This window comes from Myxine glutinosa, chromosome 4, assembly GCF_964187855.1.
Source record: "Myxine glutinosa chromosome 4, kmMyxGlut1.1, whole genome shotgun sequence".
NCBI classification, from domain to species: Eukaryota; Metazoa; Chordata; class Myxini; order Myxiniformes; family Myxinidae; genus Myxine; species Myxine glutinosa.
The window spans coordinates 80,536,345-80,555,531 of record NC_136264.1 but is presented as its reverse complement, the minus strand read 5'-3'; the positions used below and the strand labels follow the sequence as shown (position 1 = coordinate 80,555,531).

The 19,187-nt window shown below is 54.0% G+C and overlaps 1 protein-coding gene across 1 annotated transcript; it reads left to right on the top strand.

Moving 5' to 3' along the window:
- The first annotated feature begins 6,517 nt into the window (after positions 1-6,517).
- Positions 6,518-19,187, top strand: CCNQ (cyclin Q). Its single transcript, XM_068112802.2, has 5 exons — positions 6,518-6,662; positions 15,202-15,385; positions 16,228-16,360; positions 16,570-16,800; positions 16,961-19,187. Exons 1-5 carry the CDS (start codon positions 6,590-6,592, stop codon positions 17,045-17,047), a joined length of 708 nt encoding a protein of 235 aa, XP_067968903.1. The 5' UTR covers positions 6,518-6,589; the 3' UTR covers positions 17,048-19,187.

The window sequence follows — 19,187 nt, the reverse complement described above, 5'->3', positions numbered from 1 at the left end:
CAGGAGGCGGTCGGCCCGTGCGTCGTCCGTGAGGCCGAACGTGGCTAGGAGTAGCCGCTTGAGTGCCTCGTACTTGTGGCCGTCCGGTGGGTGGCGAAGGACGGACACAACTCGAGCGGCCATGCCGGGCCCGAGGGAGGCGACGACATGGCAATAGCGCGTGTCATCGCCGGTGAGGCGCCGAAGCTGAAATTGGGCTTCGGCCTGGACGAACCAGACTTCGGCCTGAGCCTCCCAAAATTCCGGAAGTTTGACGAAGTTGGCCATGGCAATGGCGTCGCGTGTGGAAGGATCGCTCCGGCAGATCCAACGTCGAGGGGATCACCAGTAAAGCGCGGCGTTACGCGCGCTGCTTGCGAGCAAGGAGGAAGCGGACAAGCGGTAACTTATAAACATCTTTATTGTAGGAGCTCACTGTAACACTGGCCCGCTCCGGGCTGGGCGCCCGGTGTATATCATGAGGCCACGCCTACCCCTCGGGCGTGGCCACCGCCCACTTGGTGCGCGGGATGATGTCACCACGCCAGTGGGCTTTTGTGTCCGCCACAGCACATTGTGAGTAACAAAGCCTATGGAAATTGGACGATGTTTGACACAAAATTACCACTGGAACGGCTTTAGGGATTCGTGCACTGTACGTCTTGACTAAACCTTAGTAATAATTTTTATTTGATACATGATTCGATTTTTTCGGGGTCGCTCATCGTAAAACTCGACCCAAACAAAGCCAATGGAAGTCTGACGCAATAAACCCGGGCAGTGTATAAACAGCAGAGGCCTACAGGCTTGATGTGTTCAGGCCACTGATCTCTGGTTTAGGCCCACCAGAAAACGAAGATGGCGGCCATATTCGTTTTGGGAAGGCGTCATGGTGGGTGGAGTCAAGTGACGAATGTGGGTGGAGTCCGGCAGCTGCCCGACCAATGGGTGCACAGTAAAAAAAACCCTAATAAGAACCACAACAACAACCATATGGTGGGTGCTCTTGTCTGGGTCACCTCGCAGGTAAAAAGGGGACAAGAACGGTAACTGTCGGGGTCAAGAGTATTGAATGTACATAAAAAATATTTGGATTCAGCAAACAACAGTGGAACTGTGGGAGCTGTGCTCGCACGATAAAACCGGACAAAATGAACGACGCCAGGAATGAAGTTTCATTGAGCTAATTATTTCCAGCTCACTCCAAAGAACTCAAAAGCACTGAATCAGCCCATCGAACGGCGGCAATTTATAACTGAAGTTCAACACACAAAAAGCCACGCCTCTCAGGCGGGGCGTGGTATGCAAATAGGTAAGCCACGCTTCTCAACGGCGCGTGGTATGCAAGACAAGTGTTCGCCCGGGAAAGACAAGTCTGGACACGCCCAGGCGAGTCCGGACAAGTGACCGCTCGCCGGTTGCGTCATCGGCCGGTGCAAGGTGATTGTGTCATGCTTCCGGTAACCGCTACATGCGCCCCCCCAGAATTAACATGCACTGGGAGAGTCAGTTTGAGGGGGGTCTTGATGACCCGGCCAAAACGACCCCTGGCGATTCGTGTGGGGGTGGTAGGTGGCGTGGCGGTGGATGTTTGGGCGGGGGGCTTGGTTGACGGGGGACGGCCTTGTCGTGGAGGCAGGGCCAACCGTGGAGGTTGGTCGAGGTCCAAATGGGCCGGCTTGAGGCGGTCCACAGAGATGCGGTCCGGTTTGCCGCCGATGTCGATGATGAACGACTAGTCGTCCCTCTCCAGGACCCGGAAAGGTCCATCGTACGGCGGCCGGAGTGGTCCCCGGTGTGCGTCGTGTCGGATAAAATCGTACGAAGTGCTGGGGGGACGTGGGGTTGGGGGCAGCCGTGGTGGGACGTGGGCACGGAGGAAAATCTCCTGGCGGCCTCCTGGAGGACCGAGCGTTGGCGAGCCGCGGACCAGGGGCCGGTGGCATCAGGGATGAACTCGCCCGGCAGGTGCAGTGGCTGGCCGTAGACCAGCTCGGCGGTGGAAGCTTGGAGGTCCTCTTTAGGGGCCGTTCGGAGGCCCAATAGGACCCACGGGAGCCTGTCGGCCCAACCGTCGTCCTGGAGACTGGCCCTGAGAGCGGCCTTCATTGAGCGGTAGAACCGCTCGCACAAGCCGTTGGCTTGGGGGTGGTAGGCCATGGTGCGGTGTAGCTTGACCCCCAAGGCCTGGGCGACCGCGCCCCAAAGCTCGGAGGCGAATTGTGGGCCTCTGTCGGAGGAGATGTCCGAGGGCGTGCCGAAACGGCCAATCCAGGTGCCAATGAAGGCCTGCGCCACGTCGGCGGATGTTGTTGATGCCAGCGGGACGGCCTCCGGCCACCTGGTGGTCCTGTCTACCATCGTGAGGAGGTGGGTGAAGCCCCGTGAGGAGGGAAGGGGTCCCACCAGGTCCACATTGACGTGGTCGAAGCGCCGCACGGGCATGTCAAATGGTGCCAACGGGGCCTGGGTGTGCCGGTGGACCTTCGCGCGTTGGCAGGCGACACAGGCATTGGCCCAGCCGCGGACGTCCTTACGGAGCCCGTGCCAGACGAACTTTGCTGCCACGAGCTTCTGCGACACCTTCCGGCCCGGGTGGGAAAGGCCGTGGAGGGCGTCAAAAATGTGCCGCTGCCATCCGGTGGGCACGATGGGGCGAGGTTGGCCCAGGGAAACGTCGCACAGGAGAACTGTGCCTGTGTCTTCAAAGGGGACGTCGGCCAACCGCAGGCCTGTGTCGGCTGTCTGGAGGGCTTGCACCGTGGGGTCAGCGGTCTGGTTGGCCGCCATGCAGGCCAAGTCCACACCCAGGTGGATGGCGTTCGTGCCGGACCGGGAGAGGCAATCGGCCACAGCGTTGTCCTTGCCCGCGACGTGCCGGATGTCCGTCGTAAATTCGGACCCGGAGGAGAGGTGGCGCTGCTGGCCGGCCGACCACGGCTCCGTAACCTTGGCTATGGCGAAGACCAGGGGTCTGTGGTCCACAAACGCCGTGAACGGGCGGCCCTCCAAAAGATGGCGGAAGTGGCGAACAGCCAGGTAAAGGCCGAGGAGCTCGTGGTCGAAAGCGCTATACTTGCGCTCGTTAGGGCGAAGCTGCCGGCTGAAGAAGGCCAGTGGTTGCCAAGCCCCGTTCACCCACTTTTCATGCACGGCGCCCACCGCGTAGTCAGAAGCGTCCGTGGTGAGGGCGATGGGTGCATCGAGCACCGGGTGCGCCAGCATGGTCGCGTTGGCGAGGGCCAGCTTAGCGCCCGTGAACGCCGCATCCATCTCTGTGGTCCAGGCGACGTCGTGCTTGGCCGGCTTGCCCTGGAGGGCTTCGTACAGGGGGCGCATGAGTTGGGCGGCGCGAGGCACGAACCGGTGGTAGAAATTTACCATCCCCAAAAATTCCTGTAGGGCCTTGATGGAGCGGGGGCGCGGGAAACTTGTGACTGCCTCCACCTTGGTAGGCAGTGGGACGGCCCCGCGCTTCATGATGCAGTGCCCCAGGAAGTCGACGGCCGTTACGCCAAACTGGCATTTCGCCGGGTTGATGATGAGGCCGTGCTGGCCGAGGCGCTCAAAAAGCGTGCGCAGGTGGATGAGGTGCTCCGCCCGGGAAGTGCTGGCGACGAGAATGTCGTCCAAGTAGACGAAAAGGAAGGTGAGGTCGCGCAGCATGCTGTGCATCAGCCGCTGGAAGGCCTGGGCCGCGTTAAGGCCGAACGGCATGCAAAGGAACTCGAAGAGGCCAAAAGGTGTAATTACCGCCGTCTTCGGCACGTCGGCCGGCCGGACGGGTACCTGGTGGTAACCCCGAATGAGGTCGACCTTGGAAAAGATCACCCGCCCCGCCCAACCGGCGGAAAAGTCATGTATGTGCGGTATCGGGTACCGGTCGGGGGTGGTGGCGTCGTTGAGGCGGCGGTAATCGCCGCATGGTCGCCATCCGCCACCCAGTTTGGGCACGATGTGCAGCGGCGAGGCCCACGCGCTATTCAAGCGCCGCACAATGCCCAATCGCTCTAGCGCGTCGAATTCCGCCTTCGCCACGGCGAGTTTGGCCGGGTCGAGGCGCGAGCCCTGGCGTAGACCGGTGGAACGGTGGTCGGGATGTGTTCGACGCCGTGCTTGACGGCGATGGCCGAAAACGTCGGCTGCGTGAGGGCGGGAAACTCGGCGAGTAGGCGGGTGAAATCGTCCGCGGCCGGGAGCGCGCAGGCTAGCTTGGTTGGAGCCGCTCAATGAGCAAGCGAGCGAGCTGAAGGTCTCCGTGTTGATGAGCCGACGCCGTTTGACGTCGACCAAAACCCCATGTGCGCAAAGAAAATCTGCACCCAGCAAGGCCATGGGCACGTTCGCCGTGATGAAGTCCCACCTGAAGCGCTGGCCCCCGAAGCAGAATGCGACGCTGCGCGAACCGAAGGTGCGGATGGAGGAGCCGTTTGCGGCGACCAAAGCGGGGCCGCACAGCGCGGCCTGTTTGTCCTGCACCGAGGCGGGTATCACGCTCAGCTGAGCGCCGGTGTCGCACAAAAAACGCCGCCCGGACGCTGTGCCCGTAATAAACAGAAGGCTGCCTGAATGGCCGACGCTTATGGCAGGCAGGGAGCGCCAGCCTGGTCGTTTCCCGACCTGCCGAAAGTGCACGGTGGGCGGCACGTTCTGGCCTTCTGCCCGAACCTGGCGTGGTAGTAGCACATGGTCCGCTCTGGTGGAGGCTCCGGCGGTCGCGTCGGGTTCGGTCGACGGGGCGTAGCGGCGGCCGCTGCCGCCAATGGCGCTAACTCGGGCGGTGGTGGTGCCGGTCGTGGCGCGGGCGTTGCCTCGGTCGGCCCAGGGTTCCAGGCAGCCGCTCCGACGTGTCGCGTGGCCGAGAAAAATTTATCGGCCTCCTTGGCCAGGGCGCGAGGGTCCGTGATGGGCGAATTAGCCAAAGCTAATCGTACCTGCCCAGGTAGCTGCCGGAGGAACAGCTCGCGGAAGAGGAAATCTGGGCTGTGGTCACCGAGTAGAGGAAGCATGTGGTCCATGCGTTCGGATGGACGGGCCTCACCTAGCTCTGGGAGGTCGAGTAGTTGTCGCGTGCGTTCGGTGTCCGTGAGTCCAAACGCACCGAGGAGTAGGCCTTTGAGCGCGTCGTATTTGTCGGCGTTCGGCGGGTTCTGTAGGAAGCTCAGGACCCGGGCAGCGGTGGAGGCGTTGAGCGCGGGGACCACATGGTGGTAGCGCGTCGTATCCTCTGTAATGTTCCGCAGGGCGAAGAGAGAATCCGCTTGGGCAAACCAGACGGCTGTGTGCAATTCCCAAAAGCCCGGGAGCTTCAAAGGTACAGATGACTCCATCGCCATGTTCTTGAAAAGGGGTCACCAATTGTGGGAGCTGTGTTCGCACGATAAAACCGGACAAAATGGACGATGCCAGGAATGAAGTTTCACTGAGCTATTTATTTCCAGCTCACTCCAAAGAACTCAAAAGCACTGAATCAGCCCATCGAACGGGTGGCAATTTATAACTGAAGTTCAACACACAAAAAGCCACGCCTCTCAGGCGGGGCGTGGTATGCAAATAGGTAAGCCACGCCTCTCAACGGGGCGTGGTATGCAAGACAAGTGTTCGCCCGGGAAAGGCAAGTCTGGACACGCCCGGGCGAGTCCGGACAAGTGACCGCTCGCCGGTTGCGTCATCGGCCGGTGCAAGGTGAATGTGTCATGCTTCGGGTAACCGCTACAGAACCATTATAATGTTTTCGCTTTAATTTGATCTTAGATGAGGTAGGCCTACTACAAGGGAAATTAAGGATCATTTGCGTCATGAAATTTTAAACTGGAAAGCATCTGAAAATGCAAATTGCCAGTCTCCGTCAACTTTGTATTCGGACTTCTTTATACCAATTCCAAACACGACGAAAACAGCGAAAGAAAATCGAAAAATGATTGACAATGTTAGGTGGTCTCGACTTTTGACCTCAAAAACAATCGGCTTCAGTGAACCAACATGGAAACCCCGCTCAAAATTCAGGTCAAGCAGATGCAAATTGACGAGTTTTTGACCTTGACAGAACACAGGTTACACTCCATTAAATGGGTCACTGACTTATATTTTATGCAACCTTTGACCTTTGAGCTTTTGATTAAAAAAAACAATCGGCTTTATAGCTTTTGATAGGTGAACAAATTAATATATTTGACATCTTTCAAACATTGACTGATTGTCTTATGCTATTTCAGAGGAACCAAGTTGGGCTCAGAACTTTGAACATTCGGGTTAAATCTTAGTTCAAGTCGATAGACGATTCTCCCCCCTCTCCTATCCACCGCATTCCTAACATTTATATCGCTTTTGTTTGGAGGATCAATTATACAGTGTATTTAATTACAGAGTACATCGAAAAAACCATACATAACCATAAATAAACAAGACTGTTTTTGTGATCATGACGGTGTAGTTAATGGCAATGTATAGCTGTTTGCAGATAAACCTTGTTCATTAATCTGTTAATCTCCATTGTCTGTGCTAAGTTAATTTTATGTCTGTAATTTAAAATATTTTTAAGAGTAAATATTTTCGTTAAGGAACGTGGTAACTGAAAGGGATTTGGAGCTCTGTGTGCGCTTAGGCTTGGATGGAGGCGGCGGCGGCGGAATCCAATGATGAGAAAACTCATTTCAGGGTTTGTCGCTTCCTCATGGAAACAGGTGGGTTGTTTTCATAAACCTTGCACCTCGTCACAGAGTTTATAAAACGGATTTGAAGGAAGTATGTATTGTTACCCTTGTTAACAAATACCTCTGTTATCATTTTAATTTGTATGAGGTTCGTTTACGTGCCGAATACGATATATACATTTAAACATGATTAAAACAACAACCATCCCACACGTTATATTCGCTACATAAATGTTTTACGAATGTATATAAATTGCATTATAATTTTCAAATCAAGATTGTGTCAACGTCCCGTCCAGGGGTGAAGAGCGCTCGCCAAGTGGCGGAATCACTTCAACGAGACGTTTGATAAATAATGAATGGCAGGTTTAGCAAGATGATTGGTAATGGAACACACCAGATCTTGTTTTTTAACGCGCCATGAAAGCCCGACCATCAACCCAGCGATGATTGGCTCATGTGATGACGTCAGTACAAAGTAAGCAAAAGCACGTGATGTGAACTGCACTGCCAGAAGAAAGAAAAAGCATGTGACGAACTACACTGGCAAGAAGTAAGCAAAAGCACGTGATGTGAACTACACTGCAGGAAGTAAGCAAAAGCACGTGATGTGAACTACACTGCAGGAAGAAACAAAAGCACGTGACAGGAAGTGCACTGGCGAAGTAAGCAAAAGCACGTGACAGGAAGTGCACTGGCGAAGTAAGCAAAAGCACGTGATGTGAACTACAATGCAGGAAGAAACAAAAGCACGTGGCAGGAACTACACTGGCAGGAAGTAAGCAAAAGCACGTGACGAACTACACTGCAGGAAGAAAGCAAAAGCATGTGACAGGAACTACACTGGCAGGAAGTAAGCAAAAGCACGTGATGTGAACTACACTGGCAGGAAGTAAGCAAAAGCACGTGATGTGAACTACACTGCAAGAAGAAAGCAAAAGCATGTGACAGGAACTACACTGGCAGGAAGTAAGCAAAAGCACGTGACAGGAACTACACTGGCAGGAAGTAAGCAAAAGCACATGACAGGAATTACACTGGCGGGAAGTAAGCAAAAGCACGTGACAGGAACTACCTTGACCAGAAGTGACCAAAAGGAATCCAAGTAATCAGTACTACTCACAGCTTACAAAAGCCTTTATCTGAAACTCAATTGAGTAGTACTGCTTGCTCTCTGTCATATGCTGTCAGTGTCACCCCAGCATCACGTACATCTTTCTCTTGTGGATTCCATGGAATCTAAAGCACTTGATATTGAAATCACCTGTAATGAGGCCAAAGCGCAGGGTTACAAACATACAGGCAGAGGTGAAAGGGGGCTTCCCTAGGCCCACTTGTGGGGTCAAGGAGTGGAGTTACTTGTGAGGGTCAAACTGAAAACCTCTGAAGCTACGAGGTTGTGGTGCTATGCACACACAACTCGTTTGCCAAGAAGGTAGGCCACCACGCGTTGAACAAAACCAAAACACTTTATTCTATGCTCGCACGTAAGCACTGGGCGGGCTCGACTTTCGAGCCTGCGTATATATCCCGAGGCCACGCCTTGCCCTTGGGCGTGGCCGGTCGGCCGAAAGACGGGGCATGTATTCCAGTTCAACCCTGAGCCTCATGACTCCTTTGCTCCGGGCGTGGCCCGAGCCTTGCTTCCACGTCCGGTCGCTCGCGTCACCCACTGGTGCGCGGAATTATGACCCGCTGGCATTGTGTCTGCCACACGCGCCCCTCCAGAATTCCCACGCACCTGAAGGGTGAGCTTGCGGGGAGGCCGGATGATGCGGCCGAAACGCCCTCTGGCGATGCGTGCAGGGCCGGGGGGTGGCGGGACGGCGGGAGTGGGGGGTGCCGGGGGTCTGCCCGCCGGGGGACGGCCTCGACGCGGAGGCAGAGCTGCTTGCGGGGGGTGGTCCAGGTCGAGGTGGGCCGGCTTGAGGCGGTCCACAGAGATGCGATCTGGAGTACCGCCGATGTCCACGGTGAAGTGCTTGTCCCCGGTCTCCAGCATGCGGAAGGGCCCGTCGTACGGGGGTCGCAGCGGTGCCCGGTGGGCATCGTGCCGGACAAAAACGTACTCCGCCGTGCGAAGCTCCGGGGCGACGTGTGAGGACGGGCAACTGTGGTGTGCCGTTGGCACCGGGGCGAACCTCTTGGCGGTCTCCTGAAGGGTGGAGCGCTGTTGCGTCACGGACCAAGGTGCTGTGGAGTCGGGGATGAATTCGCCCGGTACCCGCAGCAGTTGTCCGAAGACCAGCTCCGCCGAGGACGCGTGCAGGTCGTCCTTGGGCGCTGTCCTGAGGCCCAACAGGACCCAGGGGAGCCTGTCGGCCCAGCTGCCGTCGCGGGGGCTGGCCCGGAGTGCGGCCTTCATCGAGCGATGGAAGCGCTCGCACAGGCCATTGGCCTGGGGGTGATAGGCCGTGGTGCGGTGCAGCTTGACGCCGAGCCCTTACGCCACCGCTCCCCAGAGCTCCGAGGTGAACTGGGGGCCGCGGTCGGACGAGATGTCCGAGGGGGCGCCGATCCGGGCAACCCAAGTGGCGATGAAAGCTTGCGTGACGTCAGCCGCAGCCGTCGCCGCCAATGGCACGGCCTCCGGCCACCGGGTGGTGCGGTCCACCATGATGAGGAGGTGGGTGAAACCCCGCGAGGGGGGCAGAGGTCCCACCAAGTCGACGTGTACATGGTCGAACCGACGTTCGGGCACCGTAAACGGGGCCTGGTTGTGGCGGTGGACCTTCGTGCGCTGGCACGTGAGGCACGTTCTGGCCCAGTCGCGGACGTTCTTCCGGAGGCCATGCCAGACGAACTTTGCCGCGACAAGCTTCTGGGAGGCCTTCGTGCCTGGGTGGGACAGGCCCTGGATGGCGTCAAAAACCGGGCGCTGCCAGCCAGCGGGCACGATGGGGCGAGGCCGGCCGAGGGAGACGTCGCACAAGAGGGCAGTGCCCGCGACGTCGAACGGTACCTCGGTGACGCGGAGGCCCGTGACGGCGGTCCGAAAGGCCTGGACGTCGGGGTCGGCGGTCTGGTCCGCCGCCATCCGGGCATAGTCGATCCCGAGGTAGATCGCGTGTGCGACGGACCGGGAAAGGCAATCCGCCACCGGGTTGTCCTTACCCGCGGAGTCTGGAGTACCGCCGATGTCCACGGTGAAGTGCTTGTCCCCGGTCTCCAGCACGCGGAAGGGCCCGTCGTACGGGGGCCACAGCGGTGCCCGGTGGGCGTCGTGCCGGACAAAAACGTACTCCGCCGTGCGAAGCTCTGGGGCGACGTGTGAGGACGGGCAACCATGGTGTGCCGTTGGCACCGGGGCGAACCTCCTGGCGGTCTCCTGAAGGGTGGAGCCATCCGACGTGTCGGATGTCCGTCGTGTATTCGGACACGGCAGAGAGGCGACGCTGCTGCAGGGCCGACCACGGCTCGGTGACCTTGGCCATCGCGAAAACAAGGGGCTTGTGATCGACGAAGGCCGTGAACGGGCGGCCCTCGAGAAGATGGCGGAAGTGTCGGACCGCCAGGTGGAGCCCGAGAAGCTCGCGGTCGAAGGTGCTGTACCGGCGTTCGTGCGGGCGGATCTGCCGGCTAAAAAACGCCAGCGGCTGCCAAGCACCATTCACCCACTGTTCGTGCACCGCGCCCACCGCGTAGTCCGACGCGTCGGTGGTGAGGGCGATTGGTGCATCGGGCGCCGGGTGCGCCAGCATGGTGGCGTTGGCCAAGGCCAGCTTCGTGCCCGCAAACGCCGCGTCCATCTGCTCCGTCCAGGCGATATCACCTTTGCCCGGCTTCCCCCGGAGGGCCTCGTGCAGGGGGCGCAGGAGCTGGGCGACGCGGGGCACGAAGCGGTGATAAAAATTCACCATGCCCAGGAATTCCTGGAGCCCCTTGATCGTGCGGGGGTGTGAGAAACTCCTGACCGCCTCCATCTTGGCCGGTAAAGGGATGGCCCCGTGCCTGGTGATGCGGTGCCCCAGGAAGTCGATGGCGGTGACGCCGAACCGGCACTTCGCGGGGTTGATTATCAGGCCATGCTGGCCCAGGCGTTCGAAGAGTGTGCGGAGATGGAGCAGGTGCTCCTCCCGGGACGCGCTCGCGACTAGTATGTCATCCAGGTAGACGTAGACGAAGGACAAGTCGCGCAAGACGCTGTCCATGAGCTGCTGGAACGCCTGGGCCGCATTTTTCAACCCAAAAGGCATCCGCAAGAACTCAAAGAGGCCGAAAGGTGTTATAACGGCCGTCTTCGGTACGTCTTCCGGTTTTCCGGGGACTTTGTGATAGCCCCGGATGAGGTCCACCTTAGAAAAAATGGTCGTTTTCGCCAACCGGGCGGAAAAGTCCTGAATTTGCGGGACCGGGTAGCGGTCGGGGGTGGTGGCGTCGTTGAGCCGGCGGTAGTCACCGCACGGCAGCCATCCGCCGCCGGGCTTGGGCACAATGTGCAGCGGTGAGGCCCATGCGCTGTTGGAGCGCCGGACGATGCCCAGCCGCTCCAGCGTGGCGAAATCCGCTTTCGCAACGGCGAGCTTCGTTGGGTCGAGGCGGCGCGCTCGGGCGTAGACCGGTGGTCCGACGGTGGGAATATGGTGTTCCACCCCGTGTTTGACGGCCACCGCTGAAAAGGTGGGCCGCGTGAGTGCTGGGAAACTGGCGAGGGTAAACTCATCCGCTGCCGGAAGCGTACAGACCAACCTCGCCGGGACGGAGCCGGGCTTGGTAAGCCGCTCGGCGAGCCGCTCAGCGAGCAAGCGAGTGAGCTGAAGGTTTCGGCCTGGACGAGGCGTCGGCGCTTAACGTCCACCAACAGCCCATGCGCACAAAGGAAATGCGCACAAAGGAAATCCGCACCGAGCAGGGCCATTGGCACGCTGGCGGTGACGAAAGACCATTGGAAGCGCTGTCCCCCGAACCGCAGCGAGAGACAACGCTTCCCAAATGTGCGGATGGGAGTTCCGTTGGCGGCGAGCACGGCGGGGCCCCGGCCCGCGGCTTGCTTGTCGGACGCGGAGGCAGGGAGGACGCTTACCTGCGCTCCAGTGTCGCACAGAAATCGACGACCAGACGAGGTGTCTGTGATGAAAAGGAGGCTGCCGGAATGGCCGACGCTCATGGCCGCACGTGAGTGCCGGCCCGCTCGTTTCCCGACCCGTCGAAAGAGCACGGCGGGCGGCACGCCCTGGCCTTGCGGCCGAACCTGGCATGATAATAGCACCAGGTTTGCCCCGGTGGTGGCTGCCGTGTCGGTCGTGACGGCGGTGGTGGGCGGGGCGTAGCAGCGGCCACGAGGGAATCAGGGGGCGCTGAATCCTCCGCACCGGGATCCACTACGGCAGCACTATACGTCGGCCGCGTGTCGCAGGCCGCGAAACATTTGTCCGCCTCTCTGGCCAGGGCGCGGGGTTCTGTTATGGCCGAACCGGCCAGCGCGAGCCGCACCTGCGCAGGTAGCTGGCGGAGGAAAAGCACTCGGAAAAGGAAATCCGGGCGTTTGTCTCCAAGAAGGGACAACATATAGTCCATCCGAATGGACGGTCGTGTGTCGCCGAGGGCGAGAAGGTCAAGGAGGCGGTCGGCGCTGTCGGCCTCCGTGAGCCCGAACGTGGTGAGGAGAAGTCGTTTGAGCGACACGTACTTGTGGGCACCCGGCGGGTGCCGAAGGAAGGACACGACGCGGGCGGCGGTGCCTGGCCCGAGGGCGGCGACCACGTGAAAGTACATGGTGTCGTCCGCTGTGATGCCCCGGAGCTGGAATTGGGCCTCGGCCTGCACAAACCAAACGTTGGCCTGTGCTTCCCAGAACTCCGGGAGTTTGACGGCGACAGCGTTGGTAGCCATGGCGCGTTCAGGGGTCAGCTACGGCTGAACCAGTCGGGGTCACCAGTGTGGTGCTATGCACACACAACTCGTTTGCCAAGAAGGTAGGCCACCACGCGTTGAACAAAACCAAACACTTTATTCTATGCTCGCACGTAAGCACTGGGCGGGCTCGACTTTCGAGCCCTCGCATATATCCCGAGGCCACGCCTTGCCCTCGGGCGTGGCCGGTCGGCCGAAAGGCGGGGCATGTAAATCCAGTTCAACCCTGAGCCTCATGACTCCTTTGCTCCGGGCGTGGCCCGAGCCTTGCTTCCACGTCCGGTCGCTCGCGTCACCCACTGGTGCGTGGAATTATGACCCGCTGGCATTGTGTCCGCCACAAGGTATTAATTACTTACATGTCATGTGCTCGAGATGGTTTTTGGAGCATACTAATTTTCCATTGTGTATGTACAGGGCGGCTGCTTACTGTCAGCATATCTATGTATATCAGTCATCAATCATTATCTCCCTCCATCCTTTTCTCTCTCTATTTAGATCTCTTCTTAATGTTCCTATAAATGTAATTGATTCATTGTACTTTTTTTTTCCACTGGAATGTATATGTCATTGTAGGAAGTTTCCTTATGTGCGTGTTATTTTATAAATTCACATCCTCTAAATTGTATGATTTTGAGTGTTTTTATATAGGCAAGATCTGTACAAATGAAGACCAGAAATACAAAATTGCGATTCATGGGTTACGTTGTGCTTGCGCGTGTGCGTGCAGCGGTTTCGGTGAGTTTTATAAAGATTTTTCCTTCAATCCAGCATGGCTGCCAGACCAAGTGACCGATGATATTTTAGTTAGCAAAATTAATCCCCATGGTTTGTCGATGACACCCAAGTTTCGTGTCGATCATTTGGTCGGTTTCGGGGGCACGGGAGAGGGGTGTGGGGAAATCCATACAAAAATGACCCTTCGGTGCCCTACTTATAAACGGGCTGTTTTTGGGTTGGTCAGTCATGTAGCTCAGCTATGCTGTCCAAATGTTGAGTGTTATTGGATGTGAAATCCTCCACAGACGACTGGTAGGTGAGGATATGATCTTGACAAGAACATTCGGCTTCCAGTCCACTTGGCCCTGGAAGTCTAATGAGAGACAAATCAGACTAGGTGGTATAATGATTCGGGCGTCTGTTCTGAATCTGGGAGGTCGGCAGTTAGAACCCCGGCCTGGTCATACCAAAGATTTAAACATCGGGGCAATACCCCTGGTGCTCACCTGTTGGAATAAACAGGATACTGCATCGACTAAGGGTATTTAAACCAATGTCAGTGGTTGCTAGAACACAGGGCAGCATGTAGAATCATACTAACATAATCATAATACTTTAAACAAACAAACAAAAAAATACCTATTTTGGGGGAGCAAAACCCCATCTCCTAAAACTCCTAAGACCCCAATTTTTCTACTGCCTTGAACAAACATTGGTACATCATGGGTGATTAAGGTTGTGGTGAAGTTTCATCGAAATTGCATGTGTAGTTTCTGAGAAGAAAGCAAATACCTATTTTAGGGGTCAACCCCACCCCCCCACCCCCATCCCCCAGTAGACCCCGAAAGGGGCAAAAAAATTTTAATGCCGTGAACATACTTTGGTACATCATGGGTGGTGAAGGTTGTGGTCGAGTTTCATCGAAAGTGTGTGTGTAGTTTCTGAGAAGAAAGCAAATACCTATTTTGGGGGGCAACCCCCCGTAAACGCCCAAAGGGGAAGATTTTTTTTAATGCCGTGAACAAAGTTTGGTACATCACGGGTGGTGAAGGTTGTCCTCAAATTTCATAAAAATTGTGTGTGTAGTTTCAGAAAAGAAAGCAAACTTCTATTTTGTGGGATCAAACCTGGACCCACTTTGACCCCCCATAGACGCCCTTAGACTTTGATTTTCTTAGTGCTGTGAATAATCTTTGATACATCACGGGTGATGAAGGTCGTGGTCAAGTTTCATCGAAATAGTATTTGTAGTTTCAGAGGAAAAAGCAAACTCCTATTTTGGTGGTCAAACCTGGATCCACTTTGACCCCGGCAAAACCCCCTGAGAACCCGATTTTTTTTTTTTAATGCCGTGAACAAACTTTAGTGACAACCCAACAAATATCATTTGTGCCAAATTTGGTCACAATCCCATCAGCGGTTTCGGGGAAGAAGTTTCAAGTGTTTATGGACTGACTGACGGACGGACAACGCACCATCGCATAAGCTCCCCTGAACTTCGTTCCAGGTGAGCTAAAAATACTACGTCATGCTACTTCCTTGCTTGACGCTCAGCATTTAAAAAGGATATATCATGGCCAAACAGCTATATTATGTTAGCAACCATAGTGCAGGCTTTGATGGCCTGAACGGCGTCCGTTCCTTATGAGGAAACTTGTATAAATTCATTTGATTTAAATCTACACAGGTTATGGCATTTTACCTCAGGGTCACTTCGAGGCAACCGCTCAAATAGGAACTTAACAACACCAACAATTGATCATGAATTTACAGATATTTGGTTTAAGAAGAGTCAAGTTAATTATTGCTTGTCCGCAAAGAGACCTCAATCATGTCTCCTTTGACATGATCATTGTTTGTTTGCTCACATTGTTGATGGGTTATCGGAAATAAGTAAGCTTTCATTTTATGTAGATGTTGAATGCTAATTTTGTAGGTATATTGAAAGGGCCTCAAGTGATGTGGTGTGATGTTGAGATCTGGTTTTGCATCATAGGAGTGAAACTTGGCCTCCATTCACTCCCGTTGGCCACGGCGTGCAGTGCATACCACCGGTTCTTCTCGACATGTCAGCTCACTGCATACGATCCATACCTGGTGGCTCTCGCTTGCATCTACTTATCTGGAAAACTTGAGGAGCAACACGTTCGCTTACGAGACATCATCAACGTGGGCTACAGGTGATCCCTCATGGCTCTTCTTGTACCAAATGCTTTTGTAAGTCTCAGTGTTATTTGCCATAAACATCTTGCATGTTGAAGTGATGCTGGCTTACGGGGAACGCACGTCACCTGGTTTTACCTTGTAAGACAAATCCTTCTCTTTTTCTTTTTTTATCAAGCCGAACCAAGACAGGTTTGTACAGGCTGCAGAGCATGTGAGGTGAAAGTTTGGAGCCGATGTTAAAATATTTCCAAAGTGAAGTGAAGGGCAATTCGGTGACGATCACTTTGACAGTGAAAGTTATCAAAAGTGATGGTCGCGCTTGGTTTTTCCAGAAAGTACAAAATTCAAGTGCTGCCAAGGTGAAAGAAAAACCACCTGTGCCTACAAAAGATTACTGCTTTTGAATCGACTTTTACATCCGTATTTGTGAATAATCTTGCGTAGTAAAATTATCATGAAGAGGAATGGTTCTTATGGCGTTCTCACAAGACAGTCTTTATTCTACCATGGCATGGCTGTCTTCGGCCAGTGGGTACAGGTATAGGTAAAGGTGGAATTCAGCTATATGGGGATTCAGGTGAAGGAGTTGTAGTAAAATCTGGTGTGCAGCCAGGCTATAATCACCGTAGTAAAACTAGGCCAGAATAGTGTTCGCTGAGCGCAGGCTGCAGTGTTCCGAGCATTTGACATGTGGATAATAAGAATTGTACAAACAAAGAGCCCCTTTTGAAAGAATCTGCAAATTTGATAAAAATGGATAGAAAATATCTAATGTCCTTGGCATTTGAATGACTTGTGCCCACATATGCTGTCTGAACTCAAAAGTGTGAGAAGACTTACCTACCTTTGTCTGCAGGTGTCTTCATCGTGATGCGCAGCCATTGGATCTGGGGCCCGGTTATTGGGAACTGCGCGATAGCCTCGTGCAGTGCGAGTTCCTTGTGTTGCGGGTTCTTGGCTTCAAACTCACATTTGATCATCCACACAGGGTACAAATAAATAAAGACCTGGTCCAAAAAAACTGCCCCTGGCAAACCCTACAATAGGGTGGGAATAGGTTGGTCGTTTAAATTAGTAGTAGAAGTACACCCTGAAAGTGTATATGCAAATGGTGTACACTGTACGCCCAGCACGTGAATCATTTGTCCGTAACTATTACCTCATTAATCCCTCTGGAATGATTTTTATCCATTTACAGTACTTGTTGTACTACTTGATGTCGCTTCGTGACTGGCTGGGTCACACTCTTTGGAGCAAGGTGCCCGTAGCAGAGACAGCCTGGGCACTCTTGCGAGACAGCGGCCTGCGGGGAGAGGCCTTCCAGAGATTCAAGCCGCAGCATGTGGCTGTGGGAGCAGTCTACCTGGCTCTAGAATTCCATGGGGTACAGGTCCCAGGAGATAACAATGCCAAGCTTCATTGGTGGCAGGTAAGAAAATTCACACAAAAAGAAGCATGGAGTGGAGGAGGGAGGATAAGTCATAAGTGGAACAGAGGCGGTCGGTCATCAGCGTCAAACTTCTCTCAAATCGAATATAACCGGAATGTGTTGCATGCTTCCCCATCTCATTCTCTCTTCTCTCTCTCAGGCAGTGTGCCGTGACATCATACCACAGATCCTGTGGGATGTTGTTGCAGAACTAATCACGACCTATGACCTGGATGGCAGGGCCTAAGTTTGTTGAACATTGTTTTTGAAAATGTGGTTCACCATGCTGCATCTGCAAATACTTGTCCGTGGCCGATGAAAACCAGCTTTGGACAGATAATTATCGAACAGTTAACTCCGAGGCGGCAGTTTCAAACTTGGCGGAATCCTGTTTTTGGCGTGTGCGGCATGGGAAGGGCTGAGCATGGACCTTTATGGATGGCCACCACGGGGTTTATTCCTCGAACCCACAAAGACAGATACGAGACGAGGAAAATTCACAATACAAGAATGAAATGCAAAAATAAAGGATTTAATGAAAATGAAGCACAGAAATAAAATGGATGTGAGGTAAAAAATATAATTCCTAATTTGAGATGTCTCCACTCAGACACACAAAACAGACAAGGGAATGTTTAAAGAAAATCTCCCCTTTTATGTGGCACTCAGCTCTGGTCTCGACGAGCACTTGGTGGGGTCGGTCGCCGAGAGGACCGCGCGTCAAAGCGCCTGAACAATGGCGTCGGTTAATCGCGCCAGCACACCGAGCCGTGCAGCAGACGGCCAACGTTCCCCCGCTCGATCCCGGCCCAGCCAGCACAGCCGTCCTTAGCTTCCTCGATGAGCACCGAGTCAAAGCAACACCCCTGGCTCCAACGCTGCAAGGTTTTCTGGGCTCCGAACAGTTCTCCTCAAATGCACACAAGAAAAACGTGACCGCCTGCCACGAAGCTAGCACCAGAGAGAGAGAGAGAGAGCGCGAGAGGGAGGGACGGGTCCTCCTTTTTCCCTCGCTGACGTCACACTCAACCAATCCTGACATCCCATCTCCACGACCAATCATCCCCGTCGAGGCGGGGCCTTGCGGTCTGCTTGACGCCCAACGACGAAGCTCGGGGCGTGGCCTGCCAGTTATGATCCTTTGAGGCGGAGTTTAGCCGTCCTTCCGAAAGGTTCGGCTGGGCGGGATTTACTTGCCGATCGTAATGTCCGGGTACTGTCGGCAATTATGGTTGTTGTTGTAATGGCGGCCCTTTTTAGATGAAATAAAACGGCAGGGAAAATCACAGGAGGCAAGTACATACTGGGAATTATCCTTAAGCCCTATTAAACTTAATACAAAAACCACCCTCCATGTGGTGACATGTAAATAAACATTCCTATCTCCACTACGGTATTTCATCCCTACCCCCACAAACGTAACACGATCATGGTGGTGAACAAAGGTGGAAAAAGGTTATCAACAACTTGCCAGCTGGACCATCGTGTGATGTAAATTGCATCAACTTTCAAAATGACAAATAATGACAAAAAAGCAGCGTTCAGTCTGAGCTAAACGAATTGCCACTAAAAATAACTGCAGAGTGCACAGTTAAAGAAATGTGTATGTATGATCACGCATCCCATAATTTATTAAACCCTATAGGCCAAATGTGCAGGGAATGGGGTTTCTCTCCCGTTCCAAAAGCCCTTCGTAGAACTTGAAAGATGCAACCGATGGATTTGAGCCCTTGGCCATTTTACACTTAGCTCTACTTTAGGTTTTGGCACTCCTGCTTCAAGAGCCCAGTTATTTCACTTTGGTGTCCACTAAATCTAGCCCAAACAAACGTGATGTCCAAATTTACCAGCAAGAAGAGACGTCACCTTTGAGATTGCAGACTGTGTGCTCATCAAATGCAAGATGGTTCCTCCTTTAATCCTGTATCCATAGCTTAAATAGCATGACCAAGGATTGTCTCTGTGCCTCTCAGGCAAATTTTAAACAAGAGTTCAGAAAACACCTTACCCTGCGCAGTCTTGAGAAAAACAAGAGATGGGGAGGGTCTTCGGGCAGCAATTTTGAGATGACATCAAATACCGTAATATTTTGTCCAAATACTGCTAAATGGTAGGTGTTTTTGAAAGTGTAAAGGCGATTTGTGTTCCATTATTCAACTATATAATTCAATTCAAATAAAAAATATTTAAGGTTGCAGAAATGTTTTTTTCCCGAAAGTTTACCACCGTTGGTGCAGCATCTTTTACACCGCCTTATTTAACATGTTACATGAATTATTCGTGTCTGTTGGTTGTGTACTTTATGACATCCTTAAACGCAGCACATTTCGTGTTTGGAACAATTTTCGATTAAGTTTGATCACCACATTAAAATATCTCTGCGCATG